Source organism: Psammomys obesus, unplaced genomic scaffold (genome assembly GCF_907164565.1).
Source record: "Psammomys obesus unplaced genomic scaffold, mPsaObe1.curated_primary_1811, whole genome shotgun sequence".
NCBI lineage: Eukaryota > Metazoa > Chordata > Mammalia > Rodentia > Muridae > Psammomys > Psammomys obesus.
Window position 1 is genome coordinate 66,499,335 of NW_026585504.1, and position 14,318 is coordinate 66,513,652.

Below are 14,318 nucleotides of genomic sequence, written 5' to 3' on the forward strand. Positions count from 1 at the left end.
TTCCATTTCCCTGATGACTAAGGATGTTGAGCATTTCTTTAAATATTTCTCTGCCATTTGATATTCCTCTACAGAGAGTTCTCTGTTTAGCTCTGTTCCCTACTTTTTAAGTGGATTACTTGGTTTGCTGCTTTTCAGCTTCTTTAGTTCTTTATGTATACTGGATATGAGTCCTCTGTCAGATATAGGGTTGGTAAAGATCCTTTCCCAGTCTGTAGACTGTCGTTTTGTTCTGACGACAGTGTCTTTTGCTTTACAGAAGCTTTTCAATTTCATGAGGTCCCATTTATTGATTGTTGCTCTTAGAGCCTGTGCTGTTGGTGTTCTGTTCAGGAAGTTGTCTCCTGTGCCAATGAGGTCAAGGCTCTTCCCCACTTTTTCTTCTAACAGGGTTAGTGTGTCTGGTTTTATGTTGAGGTCTTTGATCCACTTGGACTTTAGTTTTGTGCAGGGTGATAAGTATGGATCTATTTTCATTTTTCTACATGTAGACATCCAGTTAGGCCAGCACCATTTGTTGAAGATGCTATCTTTTTTCCATTGTATGGTTTTGGCATCTTTGTCAAAAATCAGGTGTCCATAAGTGTGTGGGTTTATGTCAGGGTCTTCTATTTGATTCCATTGATCCACCATTCTTTAAACTCGAGAAGAGAAAAGATGATGCCTCAACTTTAAAAAGATCGTTTCAGGAATCATGTAGTGAAACCAAAGCTAATCGGAGAGCTGAGTGTGCATCCCTCACATAAGAAGGTCTAAATGTGGGACTATATAAAGCTGTGTCCCCCCCGAGTCTCTTTTCAAGATAGTTTGGTTTTCCCATAATAATTCTGAAATGACAGTGACATCTTGTTGTATACCACTAACCTACTGGATTAATTAAAACCCATTGAAAACTTTATGAAGACAAATATATAACAGCTCAACAAGGAGTACCTTGGCAATGGCAGTCTGTTTGAACATGGACGTTATCAACCCTAGAGCAGTCTCCATGGCACCTGAATCGGGACCTCTCATTAATTTTTGCCATTCTTCAAAGCTGGCATTCAGTTCCTATGTGGGAAGGAATGACATTGTTTAAGAATACAGCATCACGAACAAAACAATTACTCCAGTCATGAATCAGGTCCTACTTTCCCCTTCTCTGTTTAGAAAGATATAAAAAGAAAATTCTCATAGATACCAACGTGTTCATTTAAAACACCAATGAAGAGACTGGTCACATGTCTGTGCCAATGACAAAAGCCTGTAAGGAGCTTTGTCATACTGTAAGTCAAACAATTGAAGCTTCCTCTTGAAAAAAAGCGTATAAAGCAAAAAACAAAAACAAAAACAAAAAACAAGTTACATAAAATGTAATATCATAAATTATTTTATTTTTCTCTCTAACGCTAAAATAACACATATAGAAAATAAGACCTTATTTGAGAAATAATGTAGTACCCAATGTTTACAAGATACTTATTTAACTTCTAAGATTTAACAGTGAAAACTTGTCCACTCAGTCATGTCCAGATAGAAAGAAGTTTCAGAGACTATACAGGCTCTGTATGTAAATACAGATAAGAATCAGGGAAAATAAACACCTGGCTTTCAGATATGTTAAATATTACATCCTGCAACAGTGTCACAGGGTTTCAAATTTCAAAAACAGAGATACATTCAAGTTATTCTACAATATAGCTATTTATACTTTTAAAAATCTTCAAGTTTGTTTGAGACAGGGTCTCCTATTGTCCACGGCTATGGTCTGAAAGCTTCTGTGGATCCTCATGTCTCTGCTCCCATCTCCTTTCAGCAGCACTGGAATTACAGTGCCAGTTTTACTTGGGTTCTGAGAAGCCCAAGTCAAGTCCTCACACTATCACAGCAAGCATTTCACCCATGTAGCACTGCCCCAGCTTTATACACACACACACACACACACACACACACACACACACACACACACACACTCACCCCTGAGTATATGTATCTACAGAACATAAAACATAGCATCTCTTACTACTAGGGCTTACATTATAGATATGAATCCTTAATACTAGTTTTTGAAATCATAGTGCTTTTCTTATATTCATCACAAATTTTCTAAATCACTAGGAGGTGTATCGGTTCATATGTTTGATAATTAGAATTTACATCTTCTTATGCTTTTCCTGCAATGATATAAAACCAACAGTTTTTCTACTAATCAAACCTGTTTTAAGAAAGCATGCTCTTCTGTGAAGTATGACGTACAGTCCCTTCCAGAGTCATTCGGAATGATTAAGCTCTCACCTTCACAGCTGCTGGTGGGAGGTCAAACGGAATGCGCTGTCTGACTTTTGGGGGCAGCTGGCTTAAAACTTCGCTCTTTAATCTTCTGATCATTATGTCACTTAGTAGTTGGTGAAGTTCGCTAAGGTTTGATGCCCCTCTACAATCCCACTGACGCCTTCTACCAAAGTATCTGTTAAGACCAAGAGACAAACAGCAAAGCTAAATGTCACAGTAGAAAATCTAGGTATGCAGCACATCTTTCCTTTTAAATAATAAGGAGCAATGGCGCCCTTTGCTGATATTTCCAAATGAAAATCCGTTTCAGAAAGCTATTCTAAGGGGCCAGAAAGACGGTCAGTGGTTAAGAGAGTCCACTGAGCAGTGGACCAAAGTTTGTTCTGTAGCACTCACATTTGTAACTCAAATTCCAGGAGATCTGATGACCTTTGAGGGCAAACCACTCCTACCCAAAATTAAAAAAAATCTTACAAAACAAAACAAAATAAAATTCTAAGCAATGTATGTTGACGTACAATTGTAATCCCAGTAAGAAGGGACTAAGGCTGGAGGTCACTGGGCAGGCCTTCTACCAGCTGAGTTACACCCCAGCCTGATATACTTTCACAGCACTGAAATATTTTGCTGTCTTTAATGTTCTATACTCATACCTAACTTAAAGATTTGCATACACATTAAACTGAGAAAATGTCAGAAGGTGGTGGCACACGCCTTTATGCCTAGCACTTAGAAGACAAATACCCAAATACCGCCCTACCTTTTTTTTTGAAACAGAGTCTCATTCCCGGCTATCTTGGGGTTTAGGGTGTGGCTAAACACCCAGGTTACTTTTCTAGTTTTGTCCCCATCAAGTTGTCTGTTGACTTTCACTTGAGTGAAACTACACTACATGCTCATTTACGGCTGCCTTCCTTCACTAAACATTGGTGCTTGTTTTAACTCCTGTGTGCAACAGCATTAACTTATCTTTCGTCGCTTTTAACGGCTGAATAAAATTCCACTGTACAAATAGACCACAGCTGTTTTTAGCCATTTTCCCACCGACGGACATCAGGTTTGTTCCCAAGCTTTGTATTTTACAGATAAAGCTGCTCAGAGCATCCAGAAAAAGTCTATGCAAGTTACGCACTTCCTTTTCTCTTGGGTATAATAGCAACTGTTTATTCCTGAAGGAATTACTCAGGTTTTCAAAAGCAATTTACACACCTATCGACAGTGCGGGAAGGGCCTGAAAAAACACACCACCCGACAGCCACCAGCGGTGCACAGGAGTCACAGCTTCTGCACATGCTCACTAACTTGTCATCTGGCCCAGTACACAGCATCTCTCTTACTGCAACTCGGACTGATACAAAGCATTCTAAAATACATTTAGTGATAATTATGTGTCTTACATTGAGAAATGTCTATTCAAATCACTGGCCCATCTTAATTGAGTTGGTTTTAGTACTGAGTTCTAAGACCTATCCACATATTAAACACATTTTATCTATCAAGTATACAATTCACAAATATTTTTCCTTTTCTGAGCATAATCTTTTCAAGGTACACAAGCTGGCCTTAAACTTTAGAAGCTCCTGCCTCAGCCCCTAAGCCTAGGAGTATAAGCATGTACTACTAGGCCTAGCTCAATTTCTTGATGGCATCTCTTGTTAAGTACTAACGTTTAATTTTGTTAAGAGACTTCCTCCAGTTGCCCCTCCATTGCTCCTGACGTCAGCATTCTATCTAGGAAGGCCTTACTAAATTCAAGGTGTGACGATTTATCCTGATGCTCTCCTGTAAGGTCTTCTGTCTAGGTGCTGACTTGGCATTCAGTTCTTTGAAGTTTTGGGAGTGGACTTTTATATACAGTGTATACATCCTAGCTTTCAAATGGGTATTAGGTTGTTCCAGAACCACCACTTTGTAGTTGTAGGTTTGTTTGTTTTTTTAAGACAGGGTTTCTTTTTGTAGCCATGGGTGTCCTGGAAATTACTCTGTAGTCCAGGCTGGCCTTGAACTCACAGAGATCTGCCTGCTTCTGCCTCTAAGTGCTGGGATTAAAGGTGTGTACCACCACCACCCAGCTATGAATGTTTTTTGTTAAAAGTTCATTTATCATAAAAGGATCGGTTCCTTTCTGGGCTCTTTTGTTCTACTGGTATGGATATGTATTCGGTCTTAAACATGTTCTTACACTTACTTATTTTGTATATGATGCGGTACGTGTGGAAGTCAGACAGCCAGGTGTGAGTCACTTCTCTCCTTGCATCAGGCTCGGCTGCAAGTGCCTTCACCATATATACCAGTCATCTTGCCAGCCAAGACGATTAGATGGCTCTTCTTGTATATCTACCACATTGTCAGGATTTAACAGTACAAACGAGCCTTCTAGCCAATTTTTCTTTTTAATGTTTAAGTTATTCTACAGTGCACTCCTTTAACCCCAGCACTCAGAAGGCAGAGGCAGGCAGATCTCTGAGTCTGAGGCTAGAAAATCTACAAAGCAAATTTCAGGACAGCCAGGGGTATACAGAGAAGCCCTGTTTCAACAAAACAAAACAAAAATCCATACAAAATCAACTTGTAAAAGGACACCAGTCCCAGTGGTGAGGAGGCAGAGGCCAGACTTACTGCAATTGTGAGGTCACCTGGTCTACATAGTGAGTTTTACCCCAGTCAGGGAACAGACTCTGTATCAAAACTAAAACAAAGTAAAATATATAAGGCAATAGAGTCTGCAGGACATGACAACTGATTGAACGTTGGCAGTAAGGTATAGACGGAACTTAAAGTTTCAGGGTATTTTTATTTTTAATCATTTTGTTTATTTATTTCATGTGTGTGTGTGTGTGTGTGTGTGTGTGTGTGTATGTGTACATGGGGCACACATGGAAGTCAGAGGTCAATTTTGGGGAGTTGGTTCTCTCCTTCCATCTTCATGTGGGTTCTAGGAATCCACCTGCTGTGTGGCAAACACTTTACCTCCTGAGCCGTCTCTTAAGTCCCTAGGTGCATTTTTAAAAACCCAACTTGGAAACACTATTCTGTACCAAGTGCTTATCAATTTTAAAGAGTAGATGGTAGCCATCAACTTTCACTACCTAAGGGGAGTGAGCTCCTAGTTTATTGTCCTAAAATTTCATTCTTCCAGTACACACTTCTGGACTCCTGATCATCTCCTTGTTCCTATCACACCTTTGCTTATCATTTATTTTATGTTAAGAGACAATGTTAAGACATCTTGTGCTCCAGACTATCTGATTAGAGAATTTCTCGCCTTTCACTAAAGAAGCTTCTTTTTGCTGCAGAGACCATTATAGAAATCCAGAATTGGTGACAATGCAAAGAATAATTGACTGTGAGGTGCCTAGCCTCAACTGGTACATTTACAACACAACTCCCAAACCTGAGAGGGCTTGGCACAACTGTAACAGGTAGAGATTACAAACAGGTGTGTCTTCTATATATGACAAAGAAGCTATACCCATGAAATCTTAACAACATAGCTGCCTAAAGAAGACCTAAACAATGACAGCACCAACAGACATGCCAAAGTGGATGGGGAAATCTCATTGGGCCCCACCCTAGATAAAGAGCAATAGGCACCACGCAATGCTGAATAAGGGAGAGCTAGTCCTCCCCAGAGGAGCCCCTAAATGATTATTCAATGCATGCAAGCACCACTAAACAGACTCTGCAGCGGTACCTATGTATGTATTTGCTTATAGTCCACTGGTGCTCCTCCTCTCTCCTTCATATACATATGTGTAATAATAATCATTAGAAGAAAAACTCAACTCAGAATACTTTGTCAGTGTGGAAAACCATGACCCTGACTCCAAAAGCACTCTGGTGGCTAAGATGTAATACACATAGCTGTAATTTATTAACAACTGTTTGAACATATCTGTGAAGTACTGGCTGCCATCTGAACACTGTGGTATGCTGGCTGCCATCTGAACACAGCTGTGAAGTACCGGCTACCATGTGAACACAGCTATGGTATGCTGGCTGCCATCTGAACACAGCTGTGGAGTAGTAGCTACTATTTGAACACAGCTATGACTGGCTACCATCTAAACACAGCTGTGATATATTAGCTTCCAGATGAACTGCAATATCCGCAATTCTAAACACACCAACATCTCATCAATTTTATGATTTATGTTTAATTTTATTTATTTATACACTTGAGTGCATGCCTGTGTGATGGAAGAGGGTATTGGATCACATTATAGATGGTTGTGAGCCACCATGTGGTTGCTGGGAATTGAACTCAGGACCATCTGAAAGAGCAGACAGTGTTCTTAACCACTGAGCCATCTCCAGCCCTCTTCTTTAATTTTATATTCCTGGAATTTACAGGAGTTTAACTTCAGAAACTAACCTTTGGTGGCATATAAAATAATAGTACGTATGCCATAATTGATGAAGTTTTAGATTCCACTTAACCAGAAAAATAAACTTATTGCACTCATTTTAAATTGTGTCCTAATGTCTTTTCCTACTCACATACTGACATATTAAAGTACACGTTCACAGTTTCCTTAACTTTTCGTTCTCTCCGCATCATGCTGGATTCTTTCTTGACTTGAAATTACGCGTGGATGGATGTGGTTATGCCTATGGACTTCCCTCCAGTGTAGCAAGGGAGTGCTGTATGAGCATCATGAAGTGTGGACATCAGGACAGGGCTGAGGGACCCTGCTCTACAACACGACCACTTCCCCACTCGCAGCGGCTGTGCAGTGCACACGGAAGACACATGAGGGCCGAGGAGACAGTCTTAGGAAGTGTATAATCTAAAGAGAGAGAGTTCTACTGGACGTTCCAGGAAGAAACTATACTAGCTGTCTAGAAAGACGGGTCAGTAAAGTGCTGCCACACAAGCCTGAGGACTGGGGTTTGCTCCCCAGAACTCCCTGTTCTGATTCCACATATATAAGAATGTATAGTTTTGCTGTTCTCACATTTTAAGCCAAAATCGACAACCCAAGTAAGTTCCATGGCTGGACTAGTTTTTCTCTTGGCGACACAATGGCAAAAACCTAATCCCTTTAAAGCACGACCGGTCCTTACATATTTAGAGACTTATTCCCCTAAGGTCTTCCTTTCTCAAATTCCAATAAGCTTCCTAAGATTGAGCACTATGTGTCACTTGTCTTTGTGCCACTTGCAACTCTGAAATAATGTCTTAAATAGAGCAGGCAATCAGTAATATGAGGCATTAGGGGAGCTGAATGTGAAATTCTCTCATTATTCTGGTCACCCTTTCCCGGACATTCTACATGTTTATTTGTTAGAATACTTCAGGAACAAGGATGATAGCAATGGACACGCTCACATGGAGGGGAACGCTTAGGGGGCTTCATCCCTAGATGAAGAGCTGCTGGCAACTAAGGCATGCTGAGAGCGGGAGCAAGTCTTCCCAGGAAGAGCACACCAGTTGCTTTTCCAATATGAAATGGTCAGCCATGAAAACATATACACACAAGTAATATTATATGGGGTGAGGAGGTTGTGTTCATATTTTTGGAATATACATACCCCCACACCAAAAGTTAAAGAAAAAGAGGCCATGAATTTGAGGGGTGGTGGTGGTAGATGGAAGATAATGGAGGGAGAATAGGGAAGGAAGAAATGATGTAATTACAAACTCAAAATAAAAAAAATAATAAAATCATATATAAAATGCTTCTCTCTCTCTCTCTCTTTCTTTCATCTTTTTGAGGCAGGGTTTCTCTGTGTATCCCTGGCTGCCCTGGAACTTGCTCTGTAGACCAACCAGGCTGGCTCTGTAGACCAGAGACTCATCTACCTCTGCTGCAGAGTACTGGGATTAAAGGTGTGTGTCGCCACCATGCAGCAGGGGAAATGCTTCTTAAAACATGATTTTTAATTCCATCTCATATCCTTGTACTGCTTGTCTTTATGAGTCTCTAAAGTTTTCTCCCAGCATCCCATTTTCACAGCTGTAGTCTTGTCTTGAACCAGCTCTATCTGGAAATCTAAACACTTCTGCACTTGGAGGCTGAGAGATGGCTGAGTACTGAAAGGAGCTTTCTGCTCTTGCAGAGGACACAAGTTCAACTCCCGCCTATGTCAGATGGCTCTCAGTCACCTGAAACTGCTGTAACTACAGTTCCAGGGGAATCAGCTGCCTCTGGCCTCCAAGGGCACCAGTACTCATGTGCACAATGCCCTCTCCCCAATAAATACATCCTTTAAGACAATTAAGGTAAAACAAATCTTCTTTTGAAAAATGGCTCCTTTTCTGCTCCAACCAAGTGGCTGCCTTCTTATCCACCTGCCATGATGCTGGGCCCTGTAGGGCAGCATCTCAGACATGCTGTAAAAGATGTTTTGTTCCTAAAAACTAGAGAAAAGGAGAGAGAGTAATGTTCTGAAAAAGTTGAAGATTTTACTAAATTTGCAAGGATGCCAAAATCATTACGTTAGTAAAGTGCCAGAAAGAAAATTCTGCACTGAAAAAATATCTAACTGCTGACTATAATGATCCAGCCTTTTATGAAGAATACAAACTAGAATATCTCAAGGAAAGGGAAGAATTAAAAAACATAGGAATTCCTACCGAGAAAAGGCTACAGAAGCTTCCAATAAGCATGTAGGCAAATATTTAGGTGAGTCAGAAGCTTTTATAATGCTGACATTTGTAATGTCAACCACCATAGTTACACATGGAAACAATGTTTACTGTACCCTCACCCTGAAAGCACTCATATTTTACAAAATAAAAATCTTTATTTCAGAGTTCTGATTTGTTAAATACAGGCACAGAGGACAAACTGAAATAATAACAACAACAATAATAATAATTCTGGTTTCTACTCCTTCTTCTAGGGAGTAGAAGAACTCCTGTTCATTATCCATGCTGTACCTGTCTCATTACAATGTTTCAGGCAAGTGACTGTTTATTTTATCTGAGTTATGATACCCTTCCTGTTCCCATACCTTCCTTGCCATGCTGATTTCTTACTGGGATAACTAAACCTCCTTGTCCTTCAGCCCCTAGATCACGCATAAATTGATACAAAATTCCCAACATTAGACAGCTCTGACTCCAGGCATACTTTGGCCTTCATCACATTGCTGTGGGCACACCACTGGGAAGAATGGTCCACTACTAACCTGTTTCTGATCTCAAATAGCTACTCAGCATCGCTAAGAAGCCTATGGTTATTGTTTTTAAATAAAATCTCAATTGTTTGACTTTATCAATAAAGACCCAGGAGCCAAATGCTGGGATGAAAGCCTGCTGTCTCAGAGAGGCAGAGAAAACACCCAGCTGACCTTCCTCCTCAGCTCAGTCCCAGAAGGAATGCCTCCTCCTCCCGTGGCATCTCAAACAAGACGCCTCAAACTGAATGTCCCTCCTTTCTACTCCCTACTATCTGTTCTTCTGACTCCTCCTTATGCTCTTTTTTTTCTTAATAACCCTAAGTTCACTTTCTGTCAAATGGTTGCTTGCGCTGCCTCTTGACCTAGGGTTGACATTATCTAATCCTGTTTACAATATTCAAGTGGAAAACTCTTGGATTAAAGGTGTGTACTAAGGCTGAACCCCACCACAAGCAAAACCGTTTTTCTAGTAGATAACAGAATCTTGCAGTTCTCAGTATGAAATATCCTGCAACAAGTGGTACTAATCTCATCATCCTCTCAGCTCCCATCTGCAGAAAGAAATTCAGACCACCTCAACTGTCAAACTTTTAATCCCCTACTTCTTCATTTCTTTGAATACAAAAAACTCTCTTTCATAAGAAAATGTCATGAGATGCAAGCTCCTTTAGGCTCTGTCACTCCAGAAACTATGGTCCAGGTCCAAAAAGATGTCAGCTAATGATGCAAAGTCCCTCAGATCTCTGCAGCCACAGTTTCACCTCAATACTATGCCACACAACTATAAAATGGATACAAATATTTGTGTGAAAAAGGGCCAAAATTAGAAAGGACAAAAATTGTTTTTAACACAACAATCTCTTTTCCAAAAAAAATATGAATTTCTTACTCTTCTATTGATTTAAGATTTTGTACCATGTAAAAATACAGTCCTAAAAATAACAAAGAAACTTGTAAATCTGATCATACATGACAGTCCCAAACTTTGTAACTTTACAGTGCAGAGGCTAAATGAAGAGGTGGAGAACACTATTGAATGGGTATCTAGGTTTAGACTAGAGTGATGAAATGTGCCAGAAATGAACAGTTCTAGTGTTTTTTAACAATGAGTTTATCTAGTGCTAACAAACTATATACTTAAATGGTTAAATAGATTTCCTTATGTATTTGTGCTGCAATAAAAAAAAAAACAAACCACAATAGCAATAACTAACGCCTGCAAAAGACCCCGAAAAGGGAAGACACCTACAATGACTTCCTATTACCATTCTGATGAACAAGACTGTAATTTGACTCCTACCTAACTCTATCTTTATCTAACTCCTGTTTTTGTCTAGAGACCTCAGTTTAGTGCTAGAATATTCAGCTGAATATTTAGTTCCTTAAGGGCACAGTGGTCTCTCTTGTTCTGGTTGTAGCATATAGAATTTCCATGTCCTGAAGAGGAAAGAAATGTATGTATTAACAGGATGATTCAGAGCTGACTTGACTGGTTCACTCTGACATACTCAGCCACTGCACCCTTTTCTTCCTTCCCCCACCTTCCCATGACATTCATCAAAACCATAATTACCTGGTTAGTGCTAGATTTGACAGTTCAGTGACAGCTTGAATAATTTTGATCCCTAAAGCAAATATGATGGCTAACACATGGCCTGGCAAACACCAGGTAAGCTAAAAAGTTTTGTTATTTTATTTTATTTTATTTTGTTTTGTTTTGTTTTATTTTGCTTTGTTTTGTTTTATTTTATTTTATTTTATTTTATTTATATATACATGAGTTTTCCCAGAAAGTATGTCTGGGCAACACAAGTGCACCTAGTGTCAGCATAGTCCAGAGGAGGACGTTGAATCCTCTGCATCTGAAGATATAGGTGGTCATTAAATGACATGTGGGTGCTGGGAATTGAACCCTGGTCCTCTGGGAGAGCAGCCAAGGCTTTTAATCTCTAAGACATCTCTCCAGCCCCCTAAAAAATAGTTTTTTGAATGAACGGGTTGATTAAAAATCAAGCTAGAGGCAGTAGGTGAGATGGAATGACCTCATACACCAACTCAGTAAAGGATGATTCAAAATCATAAGTCTGTTGGAGCTGAACTACCGATACTATGTTCTCGTATGTCTTCAGCACAAAGCTGACTTTCCAAACACAACCGCAGAATTTATCCTACATCTTATTTAGCTATTCCTCAAACCTACCTTGAGTATTCAGTATACTAACTATTCATTTCAGATCTGAGTCATTTGCCCATGGAATAGACAATCTTGTATTTAAATAGCCAGAGGAAGAATACTAAATGACAGCACAGAGCTGGAGAATTTATAAGGTAAACATGACCCTGCTCATGTGAAAATGGACATAACACTTTGAGTCTATATTATCAATCTGCATTTCACCTCCCTAAGAAAATTTAGACAGCAAACTCTCCTAAGTGGTAAAACTGGCATAGAATTTGATGTGTTCCTACACTGAGGGCTGAATCCAGGACCATGTGTTTAGAAGCAAACACAGTTCCCTCCACATTTTCCTGGGATACTTTAAGTTTAAAGCACAACAGAAGAGGGGAGAGATATGTCTTCCCAAAGCATATCTTTGTTTTTACTTTGAGACTGTGTCTCACTAATGTAGCCCTGGTAAGCCTAGAATTCACTATGGAGACCAGAATAGCCTTTAATTAAAAAATCCACCTGCTTCTGCCTTCCAAGCGCTGGCCTATGCTACAACAACTGGCTCCAGAGCACACACACTCAGGCTGGCTCCCAGCAAACGTGCTGGGCTGGGTTAGCTGCGTGTCTTCTGTTTATGAGCACAGCAGTATTTATTAAAGTTGGCACTCTGAATTCTCTCATGTTGCCAAGAGAAACACAAAACAAAATAGCAAGATACAGGGAAAGCAATGTAACCACCAGAGGTGCACAGGGGGATTAAGTGGGCTCTAAACTTCTCCTTGCTTGAACAGTATTGAACAATTTATTCATTGTGCTTCATTGTCCAAATCCTATTTGTATTTACAGCTGCCTCTAAATAAGATTCAGCAGAATGACTAATATATGGCAATTTGAGTAAGGGGCTCATGGTTGAGAAATCTCTTTTCTCTGTGTCTCTCAAGTTAAATGGGGTATGTGATATTTGGTTACTTATACCCTAGGTTCTTTGTTCAGATAACATTTGCATTAACAGGTTTCTTCAGGCTGTTACTCAGAAATTTGATAAGCTTTTTAAGGACAAAGTAACATTCTTGTTCGAGCACTTCACTTTATTTTGAACGCAGCATGACATTTTAAATATAAAATATGGGTCTAGAATAAAATAACGATCCATAATTTGCATTCTGTAAAATTATAGTGTGAAAATGACACCTTTCCAGAATAAAAACACTGTGGAAGGAAATATGATTCCCACAGACTAACTTAAAATGCCAGGAAATGCCTTGATCTGAATCGAAGCTTATGGAACCACAGTGCTTTTAAGGTAAAGATATAAAGGATTAAAAGCCTTCTGAAATGGATGTAGCAGAGAACATCTTCAAAAGGAGAGACATGTCTCAGCCCGTATGAACACATATGGCCCCTGCAGAGGACCTGAGTTCAGTTCCCAGCACCCATGTTGCATGCCTAAAACCTCAGCTCCAGGAGATCTGACCCCGTATTCTCACCTCCATGGCTGCCTGTACTCACAGGTACATATACCCATTCACACACACACACACACACACACACACACATGAAATCAGAAATGAAAAGAAGAAAATGCCCCCGACAAGCACAAAGCTGATCTGGAAATGACTTTATCTAGCAAGCAGAAATCAGGAGATAACCTCCATCATCACACATTTCAAAGACAAAATATTTCTCTATGAAATACTGTTTGCACTAATGCATGAGGTTCACGCTTCTGTTATCACATGACAGACACACACCAAGAGACAGACAGTAGGACAGTCATGCAGATTAAACATTTAGCCTGTTCTAGTTGTCCAATACTGAATCTAAAAATATATATATTATGCAAACAAAACTGGGCATCTCCAGTGCAAGAGTCACCATTAAGGTTTTTTATTATTGTTGTTGTTTTGTTTTATTAATATATAGCTAGATTCATACCAAGCAGACCTTTCATGGGAACATTGCAAATAATAGGAAGGATAACATCGGAATCATAACTCTGTCTATAAGGAACTGAATTCTGAATCAAGATGGTTTTCTAACACAAAAACATTACAACACATAGTAAAAAACAGACTCCAGGCAGGCTCCTGCACTGGGTGGTACCAGGCTCCATACACCTCTACACTTCCTGTGGTTTGAATGAGAATGCCCCCCACAGGCTCATACACTTCAATGTCTGCTTCCCAGCTGATGACTGTCTAAGAAGGACTGGGAGGTGTGGCCTTGTTGGAGCAGGTGTGTCACTAGAGGTGGATGTTCAGATTTTAAAAGCTCACACGAGGCTGTCCTGCTCCCTACCTCCAACTTGTGGAGCAGGTGTAGATGTGAGCTTTTGGCCCCTGCTGCAGCTCCATACCTGCTTGCCTGCCTACCACCTTGCTTCCACCATGCCAGTCATGGACTCATCCTCTGAAACTGTAAGCAAGCCCCGAATTAAATGCTTTCTTTCAGAAGTTGCCTTGGTAATAGTGTCTCTTCACAGCAACAGAATAGTAACTAAGACATCATGTAAACCCAAACCTGCCTCATCTAAACCTGACACCCCACACAGGCAAATAGAAAGTAGGGCAACACACTTCCATATACTCATGTGAAGAACAGGTGTATTTGCTCTCCTCCTTGACAAGGAATCATTATGTAGGCGAGCCTAGCCCCCAGCAATTCTACTGCTTTACTTCCCAAGTGCTAGCACTAAAGCCTTGTGCCTCCACACCTAGCAATTTCTTTTACATTATATGCAGGTCACCCA

At 40.0% G+C, this 14,318-nt stretch overlaps 1 protein-coding gene and 1 pseudogene across 4 annotated transcripts in view; one reads left to right on the forward strand and one right to left on the reverse strand.

Moving 5' to 3' along the window:
- Zranb3 (zinc finger RANBP2-type containing 3) overlaps nucleotides 1-14,318 on the reverse strand; it is a 127,277-nt gene that overhangs the window by 61,803 nt on the left and 51,156 nt on the right. For all 4 annotated transcript variants that reach the window (XM_055602132.1, XM_055602118.1, XM_055602125.1 and 1 more), the window contains 2 exons: nucleotides 2,275-2,446; nucleotides 934-1,050 (listed from right to left, as the gene is read on the reverse strand). In XM_055602132.1, the coding sequence (XP_055458107.1) occupies nucleotides 934-1,050; nucleotides 2,275-2,446 (289 nt within the window). The remainder of the gene's footprint in view (nucleotides 1-933; nucleotides 1,051-2,274; nucleotides 2,447-14,318) is intronic.
- Nucleotides 8,572-8,888, forward strand: LOC129672621 (COX assembly mitochondrial protein homolog; annotated as a pseudogene).